Source organism: Martes martes (genome assembly GCF_963455335.1).
Source record: "Martes martes genome assembly, chromosome: 1".
Taxonomy (NCBI): Eukaryota; Metazoa; Chordata; class Mammalia; order Carnivora; family Mustelidae; genus Martes; species Martes martes.
The window spans coordinates 67,844,018-67,861,886 of NC_137888.1; the positions used below are offsets into that span (position 1 = coordinate 67,844,018).

General features: G+C 37.0%; 1 protein-coding gene across 3 annotated transcripts in view; it reads right to left on the reverse strand.

Annotated features, from left to right (window-relative positions):
- Window positions 1-5,017: 5,017 nt before the first annotated feature.
- GK5 (glycerol kinase 5) overlaps window positions 5,018-17,869 on the reverse strand; it is a 76,947-nt gene continuing 64,095 nt past the window's right edge. Inside the window, exons 13-17 of one of the 3 annotated variants that reach the window (XR_013967910.1) lie at window positions 13,438-13,541; window positions 11,950-12,009; window positions 11,225-11,358; window positions 8,548-8,687; window positions 7,637-7,918 (exon numbers count right to left, since the gene is read on the reverse strand). Coding sequence is in view for 2 of the 3 variants with exons in the window: in XM_080822566.1 (XP_080678692.1) it covers window positions 7,770-7,918; window positions 11,225-11,358; window positions 11,950-12,009; window positions 13,438-13,541 (447 nt within the window). In the remaining variant the exon portion in view is untranslated. Of the gene's footprint in view, window positions 7,919-8,547; window positions 8,688-8,721; window positions 8,901-11,224; window positions 11,359-11,949; window positions 12,010-13,437; window positions 13,542-17,869 lie in introns of those variants that run through there. The other 2 variants (XM_080822566.1, XM_080822567.1) reach the window with 2 other exon arrangements.

Here is a 17,869-nt window from a genome sequence, read left to right on the forward strand (position 1 = left end):
CCTAATCACAAGAAAATATCAGACCATCCCAAATTGAGGGACATTCTATAAAGTAACTGCCAGTACTCTTTGAAAATGTCAAGGAAAAAAAGACTGAGGAACTGCCAGATTGGAGGAGACTAAGGGGACATGAAAATAAATGCAATGTGGGGTCCTTGATTAAATCCTGAGCCAGAAAAAGGACAGTAGTTGGAAAATTGACAAGATCCAACTAAGGTCTGTAGATTAATCCTCTTCTATCAATGTGAATTCCCTGGTTTGGGTGATTATATTATGATTATGTAAGATGTTAATTAGGGGAAGCTGAGTGATGAGGGGAACTCTGTGCCATTTCCACAACTTTTTTATTAAGTCTAAAAATTATTTCAAAATAAAAAGCTAAAAAACTAAATACTGGGGGATCTTATTAAAATACAGAATCTGATTTAGAAGATCTGGAATGAGGTCTTAAATTCTGCTTTTCTGAAAAGCACTTCGGTGGCACTGAGGCTAATTGGTCCCAACAACATATTTGAGACTTTTCTTCCTCCCATTGTGTTGAAGTGAAACTGACACGCAATAAACTGGGCAAACAGTAAATTTTGTGAGTTTGGGCATATGTATACACCCATGAAACCACTGCCATAATCAAGATAATGAATTTATTGTTGAGAGTCCGTTTTACGTTGCTCTCTTATTTCTGCTTATCTTGCAAACAGAGACACTGAGGACTTTGTTGCAAAACTGTGTCTCCCTCCAGAGCAGAGGGCAGTTTTGTTTACTGTCCAATATAATAAAATAACTTCCTCCGGAGCAAGCATCGGACACATACTTGCACCTGATTACAAAAGCCCATTACAAAAGACTCAAGTTTCCTAAGCTTGAGATTCCTCAGCTGTATTGCAGACTCACTGCGTGCCCAGCATCAGCCTGGACTGCTCCCTGTAAGAGTTGAGAAGCAAAGGAAACCAATGCAAATATGAAGGTTGTGATGTTTGCTATGCCTTAAGGACAGAGATTAAGTCCTTAATCTCTGACTCAGGAGTCTCCTATCTTCTGCCAATATCCATGGAACTGTGGGATGCTAACTTATTAGTTTCCAAGTAGAGTAAAATTTCAAACTCTTCTCAGTTCTTGACAGTGTTTGCTGATGAAGCGGAGATGCTGACAGAGACTGGAATTTCTGGGAGAGACAGGACCGGAGGCTCATGGACTGGATTAGAGGATATGAGAATTCCCTGGGACCCAAGAGTTAATGTTCTTGCCCAAGTGGTGGGTGAGGGTGAAGGGAAATTAGCAAATCTAATGTTTCCGCCCTATGATCTCCACCTCTTCATGGGTTGTTTCTTTTTCTAAGTAGCAAAAAAAATCCATTATTACTCCCTACCATCCCCATGTTTTCCTACAATTGCAAGATTCTTTAAAAATATTCCTATAAATTTTAGAAAAGCCAGCTCCACATTTCTCCATAATGCCCCGTCCTTATCCTCCCTAGACTCATACTACTTTGATCTAAAATGAAATTAAAAGAAAACCCCTCTCTTCCTTCTAATAAGTGAATGTTTATCATTCTTCAAATTTCCTTCTTTGGAATGATACCATGGGCCTCACTACAGTCAGGGAATGGAATCCAGACTGACTAAATCCTTCACCATCCAGATGTTGCTGTGCACGTGTGCAAACCCAAAGCAATGAACAGAGAAACACTAAATAAAAATGGCCTTAAAACACAATATTTACAGAAAAAATCATTTACTGTTTCATTGTAGTTTCCCAAATAACTTCAGATAATTTTCAGAAGGGATTTCTAACAACTGTTAGGTTAATTCTATCATGTTAGTATTTGAAATTATTTACCCTCATTGTTTAAAATCTTTCTAGGTATTTAAAAATACAGTACACTTTCACAACAAATTATATCATTTTTCCCACCACAAAGAATTAACCCTCTTCTCTAGTAATTTCCCTTGTGCAAGAATGTACAACATTCATTTAGATCCCTAACAGGATCTAAAGAGGCAGGGTTACATAAAACTTTTCTTCTCTAACCATATTAAGCTCAAATTTATCTTGTAGTTAACTTATGTTTATTTCTCTGTGTACTTCTTTTTTTTTTTTTTTAAGATTTTATTTTTAAGTAATCTCTATACCCAGTGTGGGGCTCAAACTCACAACTCTGAGATCAAGAGCTGCATGCTCAACCAATTGGGCCAGCCAGGTGCCCCAATTTCTCTGTAACCTTCATATGTGCAGAAACCAAAACAGGAAATAGTATTAAATAAGAATTTCCAGGTAAAATTCAAAAACAAATCCAAAAGTAAAGTAGAAAAGAGATAAGGGAAAAATTCACATATACATTTCTATTGCTATGCATCCCAGATTGTATTTGCAGATCTCAACATTGGTTTATGAGGTTCTAAATGATGATTTAATAAAACTATGAAATTTGTAAAGAACATCAGAGAAATAAGATTATGAAATTTGCTGATGCATACTAACTAGAAAATATATTGTCTTGCACAAATAGGAAAATTTCAAATTAATTCCCTACAAAATCATTCTGAAACACAAATCAGCTTATTTTAAATAAAAGAGATTACAAACATTATGACAGCTATGGACAAAATATGTATTTGTACATCCTACTTAACATTCTAGCTAAAAGTATCTTTGAAACTTTTTTGCTGTTATACATTATTAGTACTATACTACATAATGAGTCAGAAGGAATGTGAGAACTCTTCTGCTCAGTACATTATAAAATCACACTCAAGTGCTGTATACACTCTGCCTAGAAGGATTTAGAAATGCTACTTGATGATTTCTTAAGTCACCGTACTGATTTAAAAAAATTTTTTTTAAAGATATTTATGTAAAAATATGGCTCACTTAGCAAACACCCCAGTTAGTAAATGGACAAAAGACATGAATAGACATTTCACTGAAGAGGATAAACAGATGGCAAAAAAGCATATGGAAAGATGCTAAACATCATTATTAATTAGAGAAATGCAAATTAAAACCACAAGGAGAAAACCTCACACCTATCACAGTAGCTAACTAAAAAATTGTGACATCAAATGCTGGTGAGGATATGGAGAAACTGGATCACTCACACATTGCTGGTTGGAATGTAAAATGGTACAGCTACTCTGGAACAGTTTGAAAGTTTCTTGTAAAGATATGGCTCATTTAAATGGAAACCTTACATTATTTATTCCTAAATAGCATAGATATTTATACAGACATATCCATTTTAATAAACCAAATTTATAATAAAGGGGGGAAAGGCAGTAGAAATAGAGAATTTCAGGAATATCTGATTCTTCAGGTTCCTGTTTCTAACACTCCCACTCCCAAGATCATTGCTGCATTGCCCTAAGGGCAAGGGTCCCATGAGAATATGGTGACAATATAGCCAGTAACTTAGAACCAGTGCTTGTACCAAAATATTTATGACTACGAGGCTCCAAAACTTAAAAACAAATAAGGAGCACCTACTTGACTTCCTTGGGGTTACCATTTTGACTGGTTTGAGCCAGATGACCCAGCATTGGGGAGGCAAGATGATTCTGGGACCACATAGGTCCAAAGTATATTTTAATTCTAACCGAGAAACATGATCTAGATTTCCCAAAAGGATTCAGAGTCCTTTGGGGTGGATTCAAGCCTTCTAGGCTATGTCTGGATGACTCTAGAATCACTGCAAGTTAAGAACTCCAGAGTCTTCTCTTCAGAGAATAATAAAATTCTTGCCAAACTCCTGAGTTAAATTATTTTTCATTAAAGACTGGTCCTCAGTATAAGACCTCTGAAGAAGGGAATGTTTCTGAAGTTATTTCCCTCTAACATCAGAGGGTTTGGTGTTCTTAAGATTCGATTTCTGAGCTGTCTGTACTCAAATGCAAAACCTGTGAATGCAGAGGCTTCAACTGTACCTTAGAAAGTTGATGTAACTGTATATTTATAGATGTGTATCTCTACACAAATACATATGCAAATATGTAAACATGTGAAGAATTTTAAAATAAACAATATGAGGATTCTAGCTCTCACAGGCTGACACTTGAAGAACATGGGGGTTAGGAGTGCCGACCCCCCTGTGCAGTCCAAGATCTATATGTAATTTTTGACTCCCCCAAATCTTAAGTACTGATAGCCTATTGTTGACCAGAATCCTTACTGATAATATAAAGTCAATTAACACACAGTTTTGTATGTTATATGCATTATTCACTGTATTCTTACAGTAAACTAAGCTAGAGAAAAGAAAATGTTATTAAGAAGATCATAAGGAAAATACATTTAGAGTACAGCACATGTATTTACGGAAAAAATCTGCATATAACTGGACCTGCACAGTTCATACCCATGTTGTCCAAGGGTTGGCTGTTGTCCCTCTTAATCCAACAAAACATATTTTACTTGCAACAAATATAAGCTGCTCCCTATCAACAAATGTATTTAAATCAAGGATAAAATATATATGCAAAAAAAGTTGCACTTAAAAAGTAAAAATTCACCCCATCAATAGGAAGGCACAGAGTTAGGTTCTGTGGAAGTAGACATGGTTTCTGCCTTTTTTTTTTTTTTTAGATTTTATTTATTTGACAGAGAATGAGACAGAGAGAGCAGGATATGGGGGAGGGTCAGAGGGAGAAGCTGACCCCGTGCTGAGCTGGAAGCCCCATGTGGAACTCAATTCTGGGACTCCAGGATCATGACCTGAGCTGAAGGCAGTCACTTAACTGACTGAGCCACCCAGGTGACTGACATGGTTTCTGCTTTTGAGAACTTCCAGTTTGATAGGAGTCTTGCACAGACGCAGATAAGAGAGTGATCATCTCTTTTGTTCAGAGGTGAAAAGGAAGCAAAAAGGCAGATCAAATCAAGATGCCCTGCAGACTGTATTAATCCTATACTGAAGTCATAAACCCACTCATTAAAACCACAGAGGATGCAGGCATGGGGATGGGGGCGAGTGGGTAAAAATAGCAGAAGACAATTACAACATAAGATTTTTCTTTTTTTTTTTTTTGTCTCACTAACCGGTAAAGTAGAAACCCTATTTAAGATACAACCACCTCTTTTTGCTAACAACCATTTCTTAAAGTAAAATGAGGCAGAGAGAAAAGGAGCATGAGAGACACACTACATTTGCTGAGTCTTCAATTTTCTTCTAATAGTCTATATTAGTGGTTCTCCATCAGGGGTGATACTGCCTCCTGGGGGCCATTCGGCAGTGCTAGGAGACATTTTTGACCATAGCAACTAGGGGGATGCTACTCTTAGTTAGCAGGTAGAGCTGCCAAATACCTTATAATGAACAATACAACATCCCAAGACGAAGAATTACCTGCCCAAATGTAAATAATGCTAAGATTGAGAAACCCTATTATGGTGGGATATAAAAAAATTAAAAATCAATAAGTCTAGGTATGAAAGCAATTAACAAACATTTTCCTCCTTGATAAGGTAGCTACAAACCTCCTAAAAATATCTGATAGATAGATAGATAGATAATGGGAAAATAAAACATGCTGAGAAATCTTAGCACAAATTTTTTCAAACTGCAAATATTAGCATATAAATGAAAATAAACTTGGGAGGTGGAAATGATAAATTTTTTTGCTCAACTGATTTTGAATATCAACTGTTTCTACAACCACAAAAGCTAATGTGGGCACGTTTCTGATTTAGGTCAAATCTGGCAAAAAATTTACTAAACTGTGTTACTAAAAACAGCCAGAAGTAGTAAAAATAAAAGATTAATTCTAGACTAACAAAAGAAAAAATTAGCCACTAATTTTTGAGGAAATGCTCGATTCTGATAAGACATGTTCACAGTTACTTTTTCACATTATCCAAAAGGTATTAATCCTTTATTTTGTGGTTGATAAGAAAGAAGAATGTGAAAAAGAAATGAGCTAACAAATTTTAAGTATTAATATTACAATTCAGCATATCCTAACACAAAGAGATAATTCTTTCCTATGAAATCATGCCCACTGAGCAGAATCCGTGAGAAGTAGTAAAACAACAGAACAGCTTGTATATGATCTGATTTTGATAAAAGGGCCTATAATTGGTCACTAAGCTCTGTAAAAGGGACATAAAAAAAATGAAAAGAATAAAAAGAATATTATCTAATTAATGGAATCTGACTTGTTACAGTAAACAAAATACCTCCACTTCAAAAAAATATTTCCAAATCTTAATTAATGGAGTTAATGATACTATGTATTGGCTATTATGATTTCATCAAAAATGTTAACACAAGAAGACAAAGTTCACTGAAATGGAATTTGCAGGAATGCAGTGTGACCTCTAGTTCTATTCTATCTGTCACTGAAATGGACCTATATGATGGCAACAGCAAAATTCCCTGTAATAGTCACTTTTTAAATTACATTAGTATTTAACAACCAGCTCTATAACAGTAGATCTTTATGTGATAAAGCCTGTCCAAGAGTGAAATAAATTCATTATTGCTACAAATCAAAATGGAACCTAGCCCCAGTGAAGGGAGGGCCAAATAACCTGAGAACAAGCTGGACGGTAGTCAACTGCCACAGGACAATTTTACACCGGGCCCGAAGCTACTCACTAACTCCTGATTCTTTTACATTTGTTTCTATCAAGGAAGCTTGAGAATGTGGAACTATCCCTGCTCCTCTCTGTGGAGCTCGGGCCCAGAAACTGTCGGGCAATCATTTGCATGAATACACCTCCAATAACTCTGTCAGCTACCCACTGCTCCTGTCTCACAGAGATGAGTAGATTGAAAAAAATAAAAGATACCTGGATAAGTAAAATACCCCAATGGAGGCAATTCTTATGTCACCAATGAATTAGGGTACTTTCTTCAAATTAAGCTCTGTCATTTAGACCCTTAATAAAAGCAAAGGACATTTATGCAAGCATCTCAACAACAAAGATAAAGAATAGGAAGAGAAAAGCAAGATTTATATCCACTATCTGCATTTTGTAAAAAAAAAAAAAAAAAAAAAAGTTACACTTTAGCCAGAAGTTTCTGAAAGAAATCCTATTTGGGGAAGAAAATATTTTCTTGTCCCTTATGAATCATTACCCTTTGTAGTATAATTCACTAAAGTCATTTTTTTCAATACAAAAAGAATGCTTAGATTTTGGTTAAACAAGGAAAAATTAAGGCAGTGTCTTTAAGCCCAATAAAGGAAAAAACTGACTAACAAATAAGCCTATCTGAGAGGCGCATTTTGAGCTCATTATTTGGATGCGGTATTGAACAATTATGACTTTAAATATAAAATATTAATGTTTCAAAACTCCCCATTTCCTCAGTTATTCTTTCTTCTTAGCTATGGGAACTTCATATAGCCCATTTAATTTTAAAGAATTAAAGGAACATTTGTCACTTAATTTTGGAACAATATACGAATGGTGCTTGACCCAGAACTATCAACTCAGATAGTAAACAATTATGTTCATATGTATTGTTGACCCAGTATAAAAAGGAGGAGGATCCGCAGCTGTCAAAATATGGTTGGAAATGGCTAACAGCATTTGGAATCTGCTACAAAACAGAAGATATAAAGTTTTGAGGTACTGTTGCCTTATAGTCTTATCAAGGTTTAGATTTAAAAAATCTAAATGAGGGATTTTTTTGTTTTGTTTTGTATTCAAAAAAGCAGGTTGCAAAGCTCATCTGAAATCTCGGTCATCGTCGTATTGGTTATCATCCCTGAGCTGTGTCTCATCTGCGTGTCATATCAATCAGCCGTATATGGTTTCAGTCATTCCACTTAGTGCTACATCTTGTTATACCAATTCATAGAACGCTTCACTGCTTTGACCCAGTTTTCCATACTCATTTCATATTCTTGCCATTTCTTCTGCGGCTTGAAAACAACTTCACTTTGCCTCAGTTTCTTTAGTTCCTCCTTGTCAGCCCAAAACCCTATGGATAGAAAAAATTACTCTCAAATTTTAAGGCAAATAAGGAGTCCATAAAGTTTATCCATAAACCTATGCAAACTGGTGCACAGGTAAGCAACTATTGTTTTAAAACACAATTTAAAATATTTTTGCTGCTTTTGAATTTTGTTAGATTGACTATCCCTGGGAATAAATACACCAGAATTTTAAAATCATTTTGTTTCTATCAGCTTTATTTCCGTGTGGCAGGGCACCAAACCATTTCCAGACCAACCTCACCCTATCATCATTTAATTTCATGACTTGCTAAGAAAAGTTTTCAAGTAAAAAATTGTATATTTTCCTTTTACATAATTAAAAAGAGATAAATTAGGATTTTTGTCATATATCTTGAGGTAAGAGGCAACTCTCTGGGATATGCATAAATTCAAAGTTGGGACTGAATGTATTTTTTTTTCAAACTATTTTATTTCATACAAGTTACTTAAATCCCACTTCCTGATAATATTGTCCTGGCATATATTGTTCTTCATAAAGAGGATCATGTGATTTATAATAAAAAGCAGCAAGGACACACTTTTATATCTATGACCGTAAGTAATCTGAAATGGCTGAAGTGTCTTATTAATTAACCTGGTGTATTTCACTTACTCTGAAGTACTAATAGAGTTGACAAGTCTTCTTGAGGTATATTTTCTCTTATCAATAAAGCAGACACAAAATTCTTTCCTCTCATATTTTCTGTCAGGACACATTCTTTCTAACTGACAAAGTCAGCCTTTTAGGTTTATCTATATTTAAAGATATTAATTTATAGAAGTTATTAAAAGACTAAAAATAGTTTTTATTAGTATACCAAAGTTAGATAAGTTTAGTCATGAAAACAAGCATGTTCTTAAAATCCTTATTTCCAGAATTAATTATTTACTCTCCAAGGCATATGTATTTTTTTTTAAGATTTCCTTCCTTCCTTCCTCTCTTCCTTCCTTCCTTTAGCGTGTGATCTGGGGGAGAGGCAGAGGGAGAAGGAGAGAGAAAATGTCAAGCACTCTGCACTGAGCATGGAGCCCAACACAGGACTCGCTCACATCCCTGAAATCATGATGTGAACCGACATCAAGAGTCAAATGCTTAATCGACTGAGCCACCCAGGTGCGCCGTGACATACCCATTTTTTTAAAGTACTTTTATTAAATATGTATCAAATAGACTCATCTCCTGGGTGAATTCTGAAAATAGAGAGGATGTGCATAGCCTTCAAGTCTCAGATTCCTGAAAGAGAAGCAATCCAACCAGAAATCTCAGCTTTTCTGAGACGATAAAACTACTCCCTGTAGTTAGTGAAGTCTCTGTATTGGAAGGGTTTGAAATGAAGTATAGTATAGATACAATGAAACAGCTAAAGCTCAAGCCAATGTTATTTTTTTTAAAGATTGATTTTATTTATTTGTTTGTTTATCTGTTTATTTATTTGTCAGAGAGAGAGAGAGAGCACAAGCAGCAGGAGAGGCAGGCTCCTTGCCGAGTAAGGAGCCCAATGTGAGACTCAATCCCAGAACCAGGATTGGGACCTGAGCAGGAAGCAGATGCCTAACTGACAGATCCACCCAGATGTCCTGCCACTATGTTATGTTTAACAATAATCTGTATGTGGGGACGCCTGGGTGGCTCAGTCAGTTAAGCATCGGCCTTTGGCTCAGATCATGATCACAGGGTCCTGGGATTGAGCATCAGGTTCCTTGCTCCATGAGGAGACTGCTTCTCCTCTGCTGCTCCCCCTGCTTGAGCTCTCTTGTTCTCTCTACCAAATAAATAAATAAAATCATAAAAAAAAGAATAATCTGTGTTATCTAAAATAATTAAAATGTTCAAGAGAATCTGATATATTTTTAGTCTTATAAAGTGAAAAGGCACAGAAAGATTTTATTTACCTTATAAATAATATCAGAATGTTTATGAGCATTTGATTTACTGCAAATATAAGCTTAATTTATTCATTTTGCAAGATTTAAGATTTATTTAAGTACAGGAGAAGATTTTCTTTGTTACACTTCTAAGTTTGCTTAGTTACGCATATGAAATTATTAAAGAGAAAGTCAATTGTATTAAATTTGTATTAGTTGAAATATACAAAAGAATTTAACTGAATTTGTAAATGGAAATATTATTCAAGGGAAAGTTATTTTCTTCAACTTTAATTAATCACACATTAATCAATGAGCAAATGAAAGTGATTGTTTCAATTTTATTCAAAGTTAACAGATTTTTACTAGAATAAAGCTTAAGTTGAACTTACAAGATTTCAAACTTTTTAGATTTGTAACTTTAATATGTTAAATATTAGCCTAAAACTCTGAACTGCAAAATATTCTGTTTTGTACAAACACTCTTTCCCTTCCACACAGGAATGTATTAAATATTCCCAGTGTCCCAAGTCAGCATCCTGCTTCCTAGGGAACCCTCTACTTGGCTTCCCTGAGTCTATTCTTCACCCTCCCAAATAATCTTCACACTAATTGCCAAAGTGGTCTGTTCAAAAATAGATCTATCCATGTCCCTCCCCTGCTTAAAATTCTTCGGTGGCTCTCCGGTGCCTTCACAATTAAGTTCAAACTCCTGTATGAGGAGTCTACCACAATTGGACCTCTGTTCCTCTCCAGCCTTTCCTCTTGCTTTTCCTCTATTAGCACTTACTGTAATGGGCTGGGACATTTGCACGGGCTGCTTTCTTTATTGGACCACTCACCTCTTGTGGCTCCTTACTGCCTCTTCTGGCTGTCTGCTGACTCCTTCAAAACTGAACCTCCTCTGGGAAGCCTGCACCAGTTGCTTAAAGCTATGGCTGTCCACGGGGTTCATCACACAAGTCTAATAACTGGTTGACTTGCCTGACTGTTAACTAGAGACTCCCATAGCGGGGACTATGCCTTTTAAACTCTATTCCCAGCACTGACTGTCATGTAGCAGGTACTGAACATATTTTCAATAAGCAAAAGAATGGAATGGTTTCTAATGCCAAAGAAAAGCCTATCTACTCAGGAAGTTTACCAGAGACTTTTCCTTTGCTGAAGACAGAGCAGTTGAAAATTAATTCTCCTTGCCTCATAATTCTGACTGAAGGAGTGAAGGAAGGAGGGAGGGAGGGGAAGACCCATCCACAGAGGAGGTCAAAGGAGTATTCTGTGAGTTATGTGCATATGTGTACAGAGCTTAATGAACACCAAGGTTTTCCAGAGCCTCTCTATAATTCTATGATTTGGGAAGAGAAATGCTATTGGCAAGAAACAGCTTGCAAGACAGCTCTCGCTTTTATAAAATCCAAACATACCAACAGCAAGGCCAGCCAGAGAAGCTGCACCAAGGCAGGACATGTCTATGTTGACGGGTCTCTCTATATTTGCATTAATCAGGTCTGAAGTCATCTGCATAACAAAATTGTTCCTACAAACTCCTCCATCTGCCCTGTGGGGACCAAGATATTTGAGATAAATTATTTCAACAGAAGCATAAAAACATTCATTTTTTTTTAAAGGGCCACATATATTTTTTTTGATTCTTGATTTTGTAAGTTCAACTTTTAATTCCAAAACTGTGTCATTCCACACTGACCTGAACATCAGGTCCTCACTAGGTAATCTTCAAACACTTTTCCTTATCCCTAACATCAAACTTCTCACCCACCCTGTTTGTCAAGACTAGTTCAAATTAGGCCAAGTAAACTAAGCCAATGTAAAAATTCATTTGGACATACCAGCAAAGAAAATTTGATGCTTCCATGCCAAAAGGATAGCCACACATACAAAAAGGAGATTTTAAAGATGTTTATAATATACATACTTATATTAGGATCTTCCTAAATTCTATATTGTGTTATGTTCTCTATAAATCCAAATTATTTTCTTTTCAAATTCCTATGACCAAGAACTTTGTTGCAAAGGAACTAGGCATAATTTTTTTTGAAATCCTGAATAATCATAATGATGAAAACACTAATAGCAATTACTACTCACTTCCAATTTCTAATTAAATCTATTGAAAACAAAGTTTACATACCGGACTTTTGTCACAGGGATATGGATCTCTTTCTGCATCAACTCATACAACTGTTTGTTTCTAGTAAAAAAATCAAGATAACTGTTTAGGGAACGTTCATAGCATAATTCTCTATTTTTTTCCAATCTAGAGAAATAAAAACTTCGGTTTTATTTATGTGGCATTTATAAAATTTGCAAAAGAAAACATTAAACCAACATATTCAAATATTCAAAAATACTATGCTAACTGGAAGTTGATAATAAATGCTCAAACAAGCAAGAGGTTCGGGGCCTAGTGCTTTCACCTTGATAAAAGGGAACATATTTTTCATTTAGAAATAAATTTAATCTACTGTCCTTCCTACAAATAAAAATTTAAAGCAAGCATTCATTTAATAGACAGCGATTAGGATGACATGACATAAATAACATCTAATAGAATTCATCAACTATAAAAATAATCACTTTGTAATCACAGACATTTTTATTTTAAATGTTCCAAATGTTCCATATTTATGACAGCCAGATTCTTAACTTTAATAAACTACAACTGTGCTATAATGAAAGGGAAAGATACAAAAAAAGTAATTTTGGTGATTCAATCTTTGAGTATAATGGAAGCATTATTAATTAGAATAATTAGAATTCGGGGCGCCTGGGTGGCTCAGTAGGTTAAAGCCTCTGCCTTCGGCTCAGGTCATGATCCCAGGGTCCTGGGATCGAGCCCCACATCGGGCTCTCTGCTCTGCAGGGAGCCTGCTTCCTCCTCTCTCTCTGCCTGCCTCTCTGCATACTTGTGATCTCTGTCTGTCCAATAAATAAATAAAATCTTTAAAAAAAAAAAGAATAATTAGAATTCTCCTTTATCAATAAGGATAGAAAAATCTCTGAAAGCCCAAATTTTAAATCTTTTATGCTTAAGAAATTAGATACAGTTGACCCTTGAATAACACAGGGATTAGGGATATTAGCCCACCACAAAATCAAAAATCCATGTGTAAATTCTGACTCCCCTAAAACTTTACTAATAGCGTACTTTTGGGAGGAAACCTTACTGATAACAGTCAATTAATACATATTTTGTATGTTATATGTGTTACATACTGTATTCTTCAATAAAATAAGCTAGAAAAATGAAAATGTTATTAAGAAAATCATAAGGAAGAGAAAATACATTTGTAGTCCTGTACCGTGTTTACTGAAAAAAATTCACGTGTTTAAGTGGATTCGCACAGTTCAAATCCATGGTGTTCAAGGGCCAACTGCATTTTTAAAAATCCTCTATTTTCAGATATCAAATCTGAAAGGTACTGGTTCTATTACATCTAAAAAAAAAAGAGATGTTACAGCAATTAAGCAATAGGAGCAGATTATGTCATAAACAGTATGACTTTAAAGGTATGAAAAGTTAAAATTAAGAAATTTCATAATTTAGTTTAGCAGAAATTAACAGAAGGAAATAGAAATACTGTATGAGGAAGGGAGAGTTTAGGGCAGGTTTTGGTACCTGAAAGCTATGGACTCCAATATTGCTCGTACGAGATGGTATTTACTGGTGGAAGGCTTCAAGCCCATAAAAGAGGCACATGCACAGGGATCATTTAGTGGAGCCTAAAGAAAGAGACAGGAAGAATTTTTTTTAATTTTTTTTATTTTTTTATAAACATTTAATGTATTATTAGCCCCAGGGGTACAGGTCTGTGAATCGCCAGGTTTATACACTTCACAGCACTCATCATAGCACATACCCTCCCCAATATTCATAACCCCATCACCCTCTCCCTACCCACCTCCCCCGCCAGCAACCCTGTTTGTTTTGTGAGATTAAGAGTCTCTTATGGTTTGTCTCCCTCCTGATCCCATGTTGTTTCATTTATTCTTGTCCTACCCCCCAAACCCCCCACGTTGCATCTCCACTGGGAAGAATTTTTATTATTGTTCTAAATTATATCTATAGTCTTGAAGACATATTATGCAATAAAACCACTGCCATGGTAGAAAAAAAGAATGCTTGGAGTTAAGTAGTTTTAAAATAAATGATAGCCCCATAGTATGTGAACTATTACGATAACTCTTTAATAGGACCTAAGCAAGGCTGAGTCATAGGTATTGGACTTAGCTAAACCTTCTGTCTGAACTCATACGAAGAGAAGGGACTGAGGCAGAGTAACAAATTATTAATCATTTTTTTTTCAGAGTAACAAACTATTAAATATCTAGCTCTACAAGAAGAAATGAAAAGCAATCCTAGTATTTCCCCTTTTCTCCATCTGTAAAGTTTTTACACCAGAATCGTTTTTATAGAGTGTTTTTTTAAAAATATACATTAGTCTTAAGATTAAAAAACTATAATGCAGAATATGCGTTTTCCAGTGTCATAACTTACACCTAGTATGCCGTCAGACATTCAAACTAAACTCTTCTATTTCTTAGCTTAATAGTCTTATTGCCTCATAGGAGAAATGACTTGGCCTAACTTCCGTCTTTAAAAGAGCCGAAGTTTTGAGCTGGAATTCTGTATCTGTCGGATGAAGTTTGTTTTCATCTTTGCATCCAGAAATGTAAGACAATTCCGGGACACAAAGATGAAGAGCAAAGACCCCTGCCAGAGCTTATAATCTCACAAGGAAAGACACAGAAGAATGGTTTCAATGTAAGATATGAGGTCACAACAGAGGGAAGTATTAGTGCTATCAGGAAATGATGGTCCCCAAGAAAAATGCCTTCTAACTTCAGCGCCTTGAGACATCATCTCATTACCTGGAAAACTTTCTACCACCACTTTTCCTGGTTAATCCTACTCCCCTTCCAGATCTTGGCTCAGATTCCTCTGGGAAAACTTCTGATCCCAGAGACAAGACCAAACCCCCATCATCGTTTTTATTTTTGTTTTCAAGATTTTATTTATTTATTTGACACAGAGAGAGAGAGAGCACAAGCAGGGGGAGCAGCAGAGGGACAGGGTGATGCCGACTCCCTGCTGAGCAGGGAGCCCAATGTAGGGTTCGAGCCCAACCTGAGCCAAAGGCAGATACTGAACTGACGGAGCCACTCAGCACCCCCTCCATCACCGCTTTTATGGAACCCTAGAGCTTCACATCATATCATATATTTACAAGCATGTATATTTGTGTGAACATTTGTTAAAAGTCTGTCTTCCCTACAGAAACTCATTCCTATATGTCTCCAGGGCCTTGCACTGCATCTGGCCCCCACAGAGCATCCTCACACATTTGTTCAATTAATGAACAAACAATACTCTTCCTCATTACTTAATTGAAGAAATTCCATATTACATCTTATCCTTCCTGTAGCTGTGATTTTCCTCCTATTGTGATTATATCCTGATTATTTTTCAAATTTATTAATGTGTTTTGGTGACTCACTCAGTAAAAGCTTATTTATACAGTCACACTGGCATCTATCAGGTAGTATAATACTGGAAAACAAAGACAGGTCAGATTTAGCCAGTTCAATGAGTCCCTAGTAGTGTGCTATGTATTTTCTGCATAAAAACATTTTCTTTTAATATACCACAAAAAGTCCTGGTATGACTGGCCTGAAATCACTTTTGTAAATATAGCTAAGCACATAATTTATAATTAATTAGTAATAGGCCAATCTGAGGGGTAATAAATTCCATAAAGACCCAAAAAGTCCTTTTCGGTTACAATTCCCCTGTATTAATTAATCCAAGTGAGTCTGTCTTTGGGATGATATGGTAGGAAAAACATGGCAAAGTCCTTTGGGCCTGGTCACACCTTGCCAGGACAGACAGCCTCCAGCCACATTTCTAATCTGTCACTGTCAATCCCATTGAGTAAGCCTCCCAGACCATCAACCAAACAGGAACAGCAGGACTCGGTAAAGTTTTGAATGGAGGCCAAAGCTAACCTAGCTGACTCCTACCCAAGGAACAGACGGGCTGCCACGATAGGCCCTTGTTACCACTGGGATCCTAGCCTAATATGCTGGGGCCTTGCAGGATGGTTAACGCCTCTTGCCCTTTGTCAACTGTGAACTTAAACACAAACTCCTCTGGCACCTACTATGTATTCCCAATGTCACTTTTTACACTATATCATGAACCAGTACAGTAGAGTGCTTAAGAACCTGGACTCTGGAATCAGAACACCTGGGCCCTGAAACCAGCTGTGCCACTCACTAGCTGTGTGAGACCACGCAAGTGATTTAACAGCTCTACATCAGTTTTCCCATCTTTGGAATGGGATGATAAGAGCATCTTCTGCCTTACAGAGTTACTGAGGATTAAATGAGATAACACATGACATTTAGAACAGTGCCTGATACAGAGTAAGAATTTGCTACAATTTTATATTACTATTATTTCTTACTAAAACCCTTCCCACTACTGACTTTCTTCATAACCCTTTCTGTGCCTTCTGAATCAATCCTTCCTTCTATTGTAAATAAATTCTCCTAACTTGTAACCAACTCTGAGAAGTTCTCTCTACTCATTCTGGGGTTGCTATAACATGACCGGCTCTGTGCTGGGCAAACAGCTTCAGTGGTGGCTATCCAGGGGAGGACCTTCAAGCTTCCAGATCACGGGTCCTAGAAAATCACAACTACTTCCCATGGTCACCCTAGGCCACTATGCATCTACTGTTAGAGGAGACACTTCCCTTCCCCCATGTTTGCTTAGGACCACATCAACTTCATGTTTTACCTCCCTTCACCTTTCCATGGTGCAGAGATCCCAGTCACTCACAAGACCAGAGATGGCATTCCCAGTACTTGCTGGCCACATCTCTTTCTGAAGGAACTGCTTGAATCCACAGACCTTGTTGTCTACAGCAGCCATGTTTCACACCCTAGTTCCACTGCCAGTGTCACAACTATGGGGACTGAGCAGGACTAACTTAAAATCTGTGCAAAGCTTGAGAAGACCAGGTGCTCCAGTCAGAGTCTCAGATTTCCCAGAAAAGACCATCTAAGAAAAAGACCATCAACAGGGGGAACTGAAGCTAAAAGGCACAAAGTGTCAGAACGTTGTGTGTATTTCCAAATTATGGAGAAGCAGAAAGTGTGAGGAAAATGACAATTAAGCAGAAGTTAGGAGGAAGAAAGAATACAGAGCAGAGCTGGTAATGAGAAAAGGGGACCCACAGAAAAGAAACCACAAAGAACATTAAGAACTGCAAAGTCAGTTGCCGACTCCTTTCCAGTACCAGTGAACCACCAGCTCCTCTCAGGGTAGGAAGAGCAAGCCGGGTCCCTGCAAACCTAAGAAACCTCATTGGAGCATGACTCCTCAGCCTCTGAAGACCAGCACTTGGTCCACAGTCCTGTCCATCCTACCACTGCCACCACCATAGTAACTTTCAAGTTAAGCAGCTAGCCACTGATTCCTGCCTCTGATGCCTCTCAAAGATACTCTCCATTAGTGTCTCCTCCCACAAACCACAAGCTCTGAAGAGTGAAGCCACAATGGCTGCACCAACTGATGTCACCCCGGGGTTATGGCCCCCATGCTCTAGCCCACCCCTTGCCATTCCCGAAGTGGCTGTCCTGGACGTCCCACTTTCCTCAAAGTGCCCCCCAAGCCCCTTTCTCAACAGAGTCCCTGGAGAAATTAAGGCTATGGGGATTTTTTAATATCTTGCCCCCTGTTATCTATGGTATAACAATATTCTAAAATTAAAGGCAGTATGGCAGATACTTGACCCTTCCCTCCATTTCCCCTAATCCCTCATTTTCTTTAGCTGTTGACATAGGCCGCTTATCAGTGATCTCCCTCCTATTTTCCAAACAGCTTAGTATCAACTAGTATCAATTAGTATCTGATTTAACTTTTGGTTTCTACTGAGGAGTTTCAATGTTACATTGGGAAATACTTGGTCTGCAGCCCTCCCAAGCTCCTCTCAAACCCAACATATTGCCAGGAGGCAGTCATGGCAGGATAGGGACATTTTTTA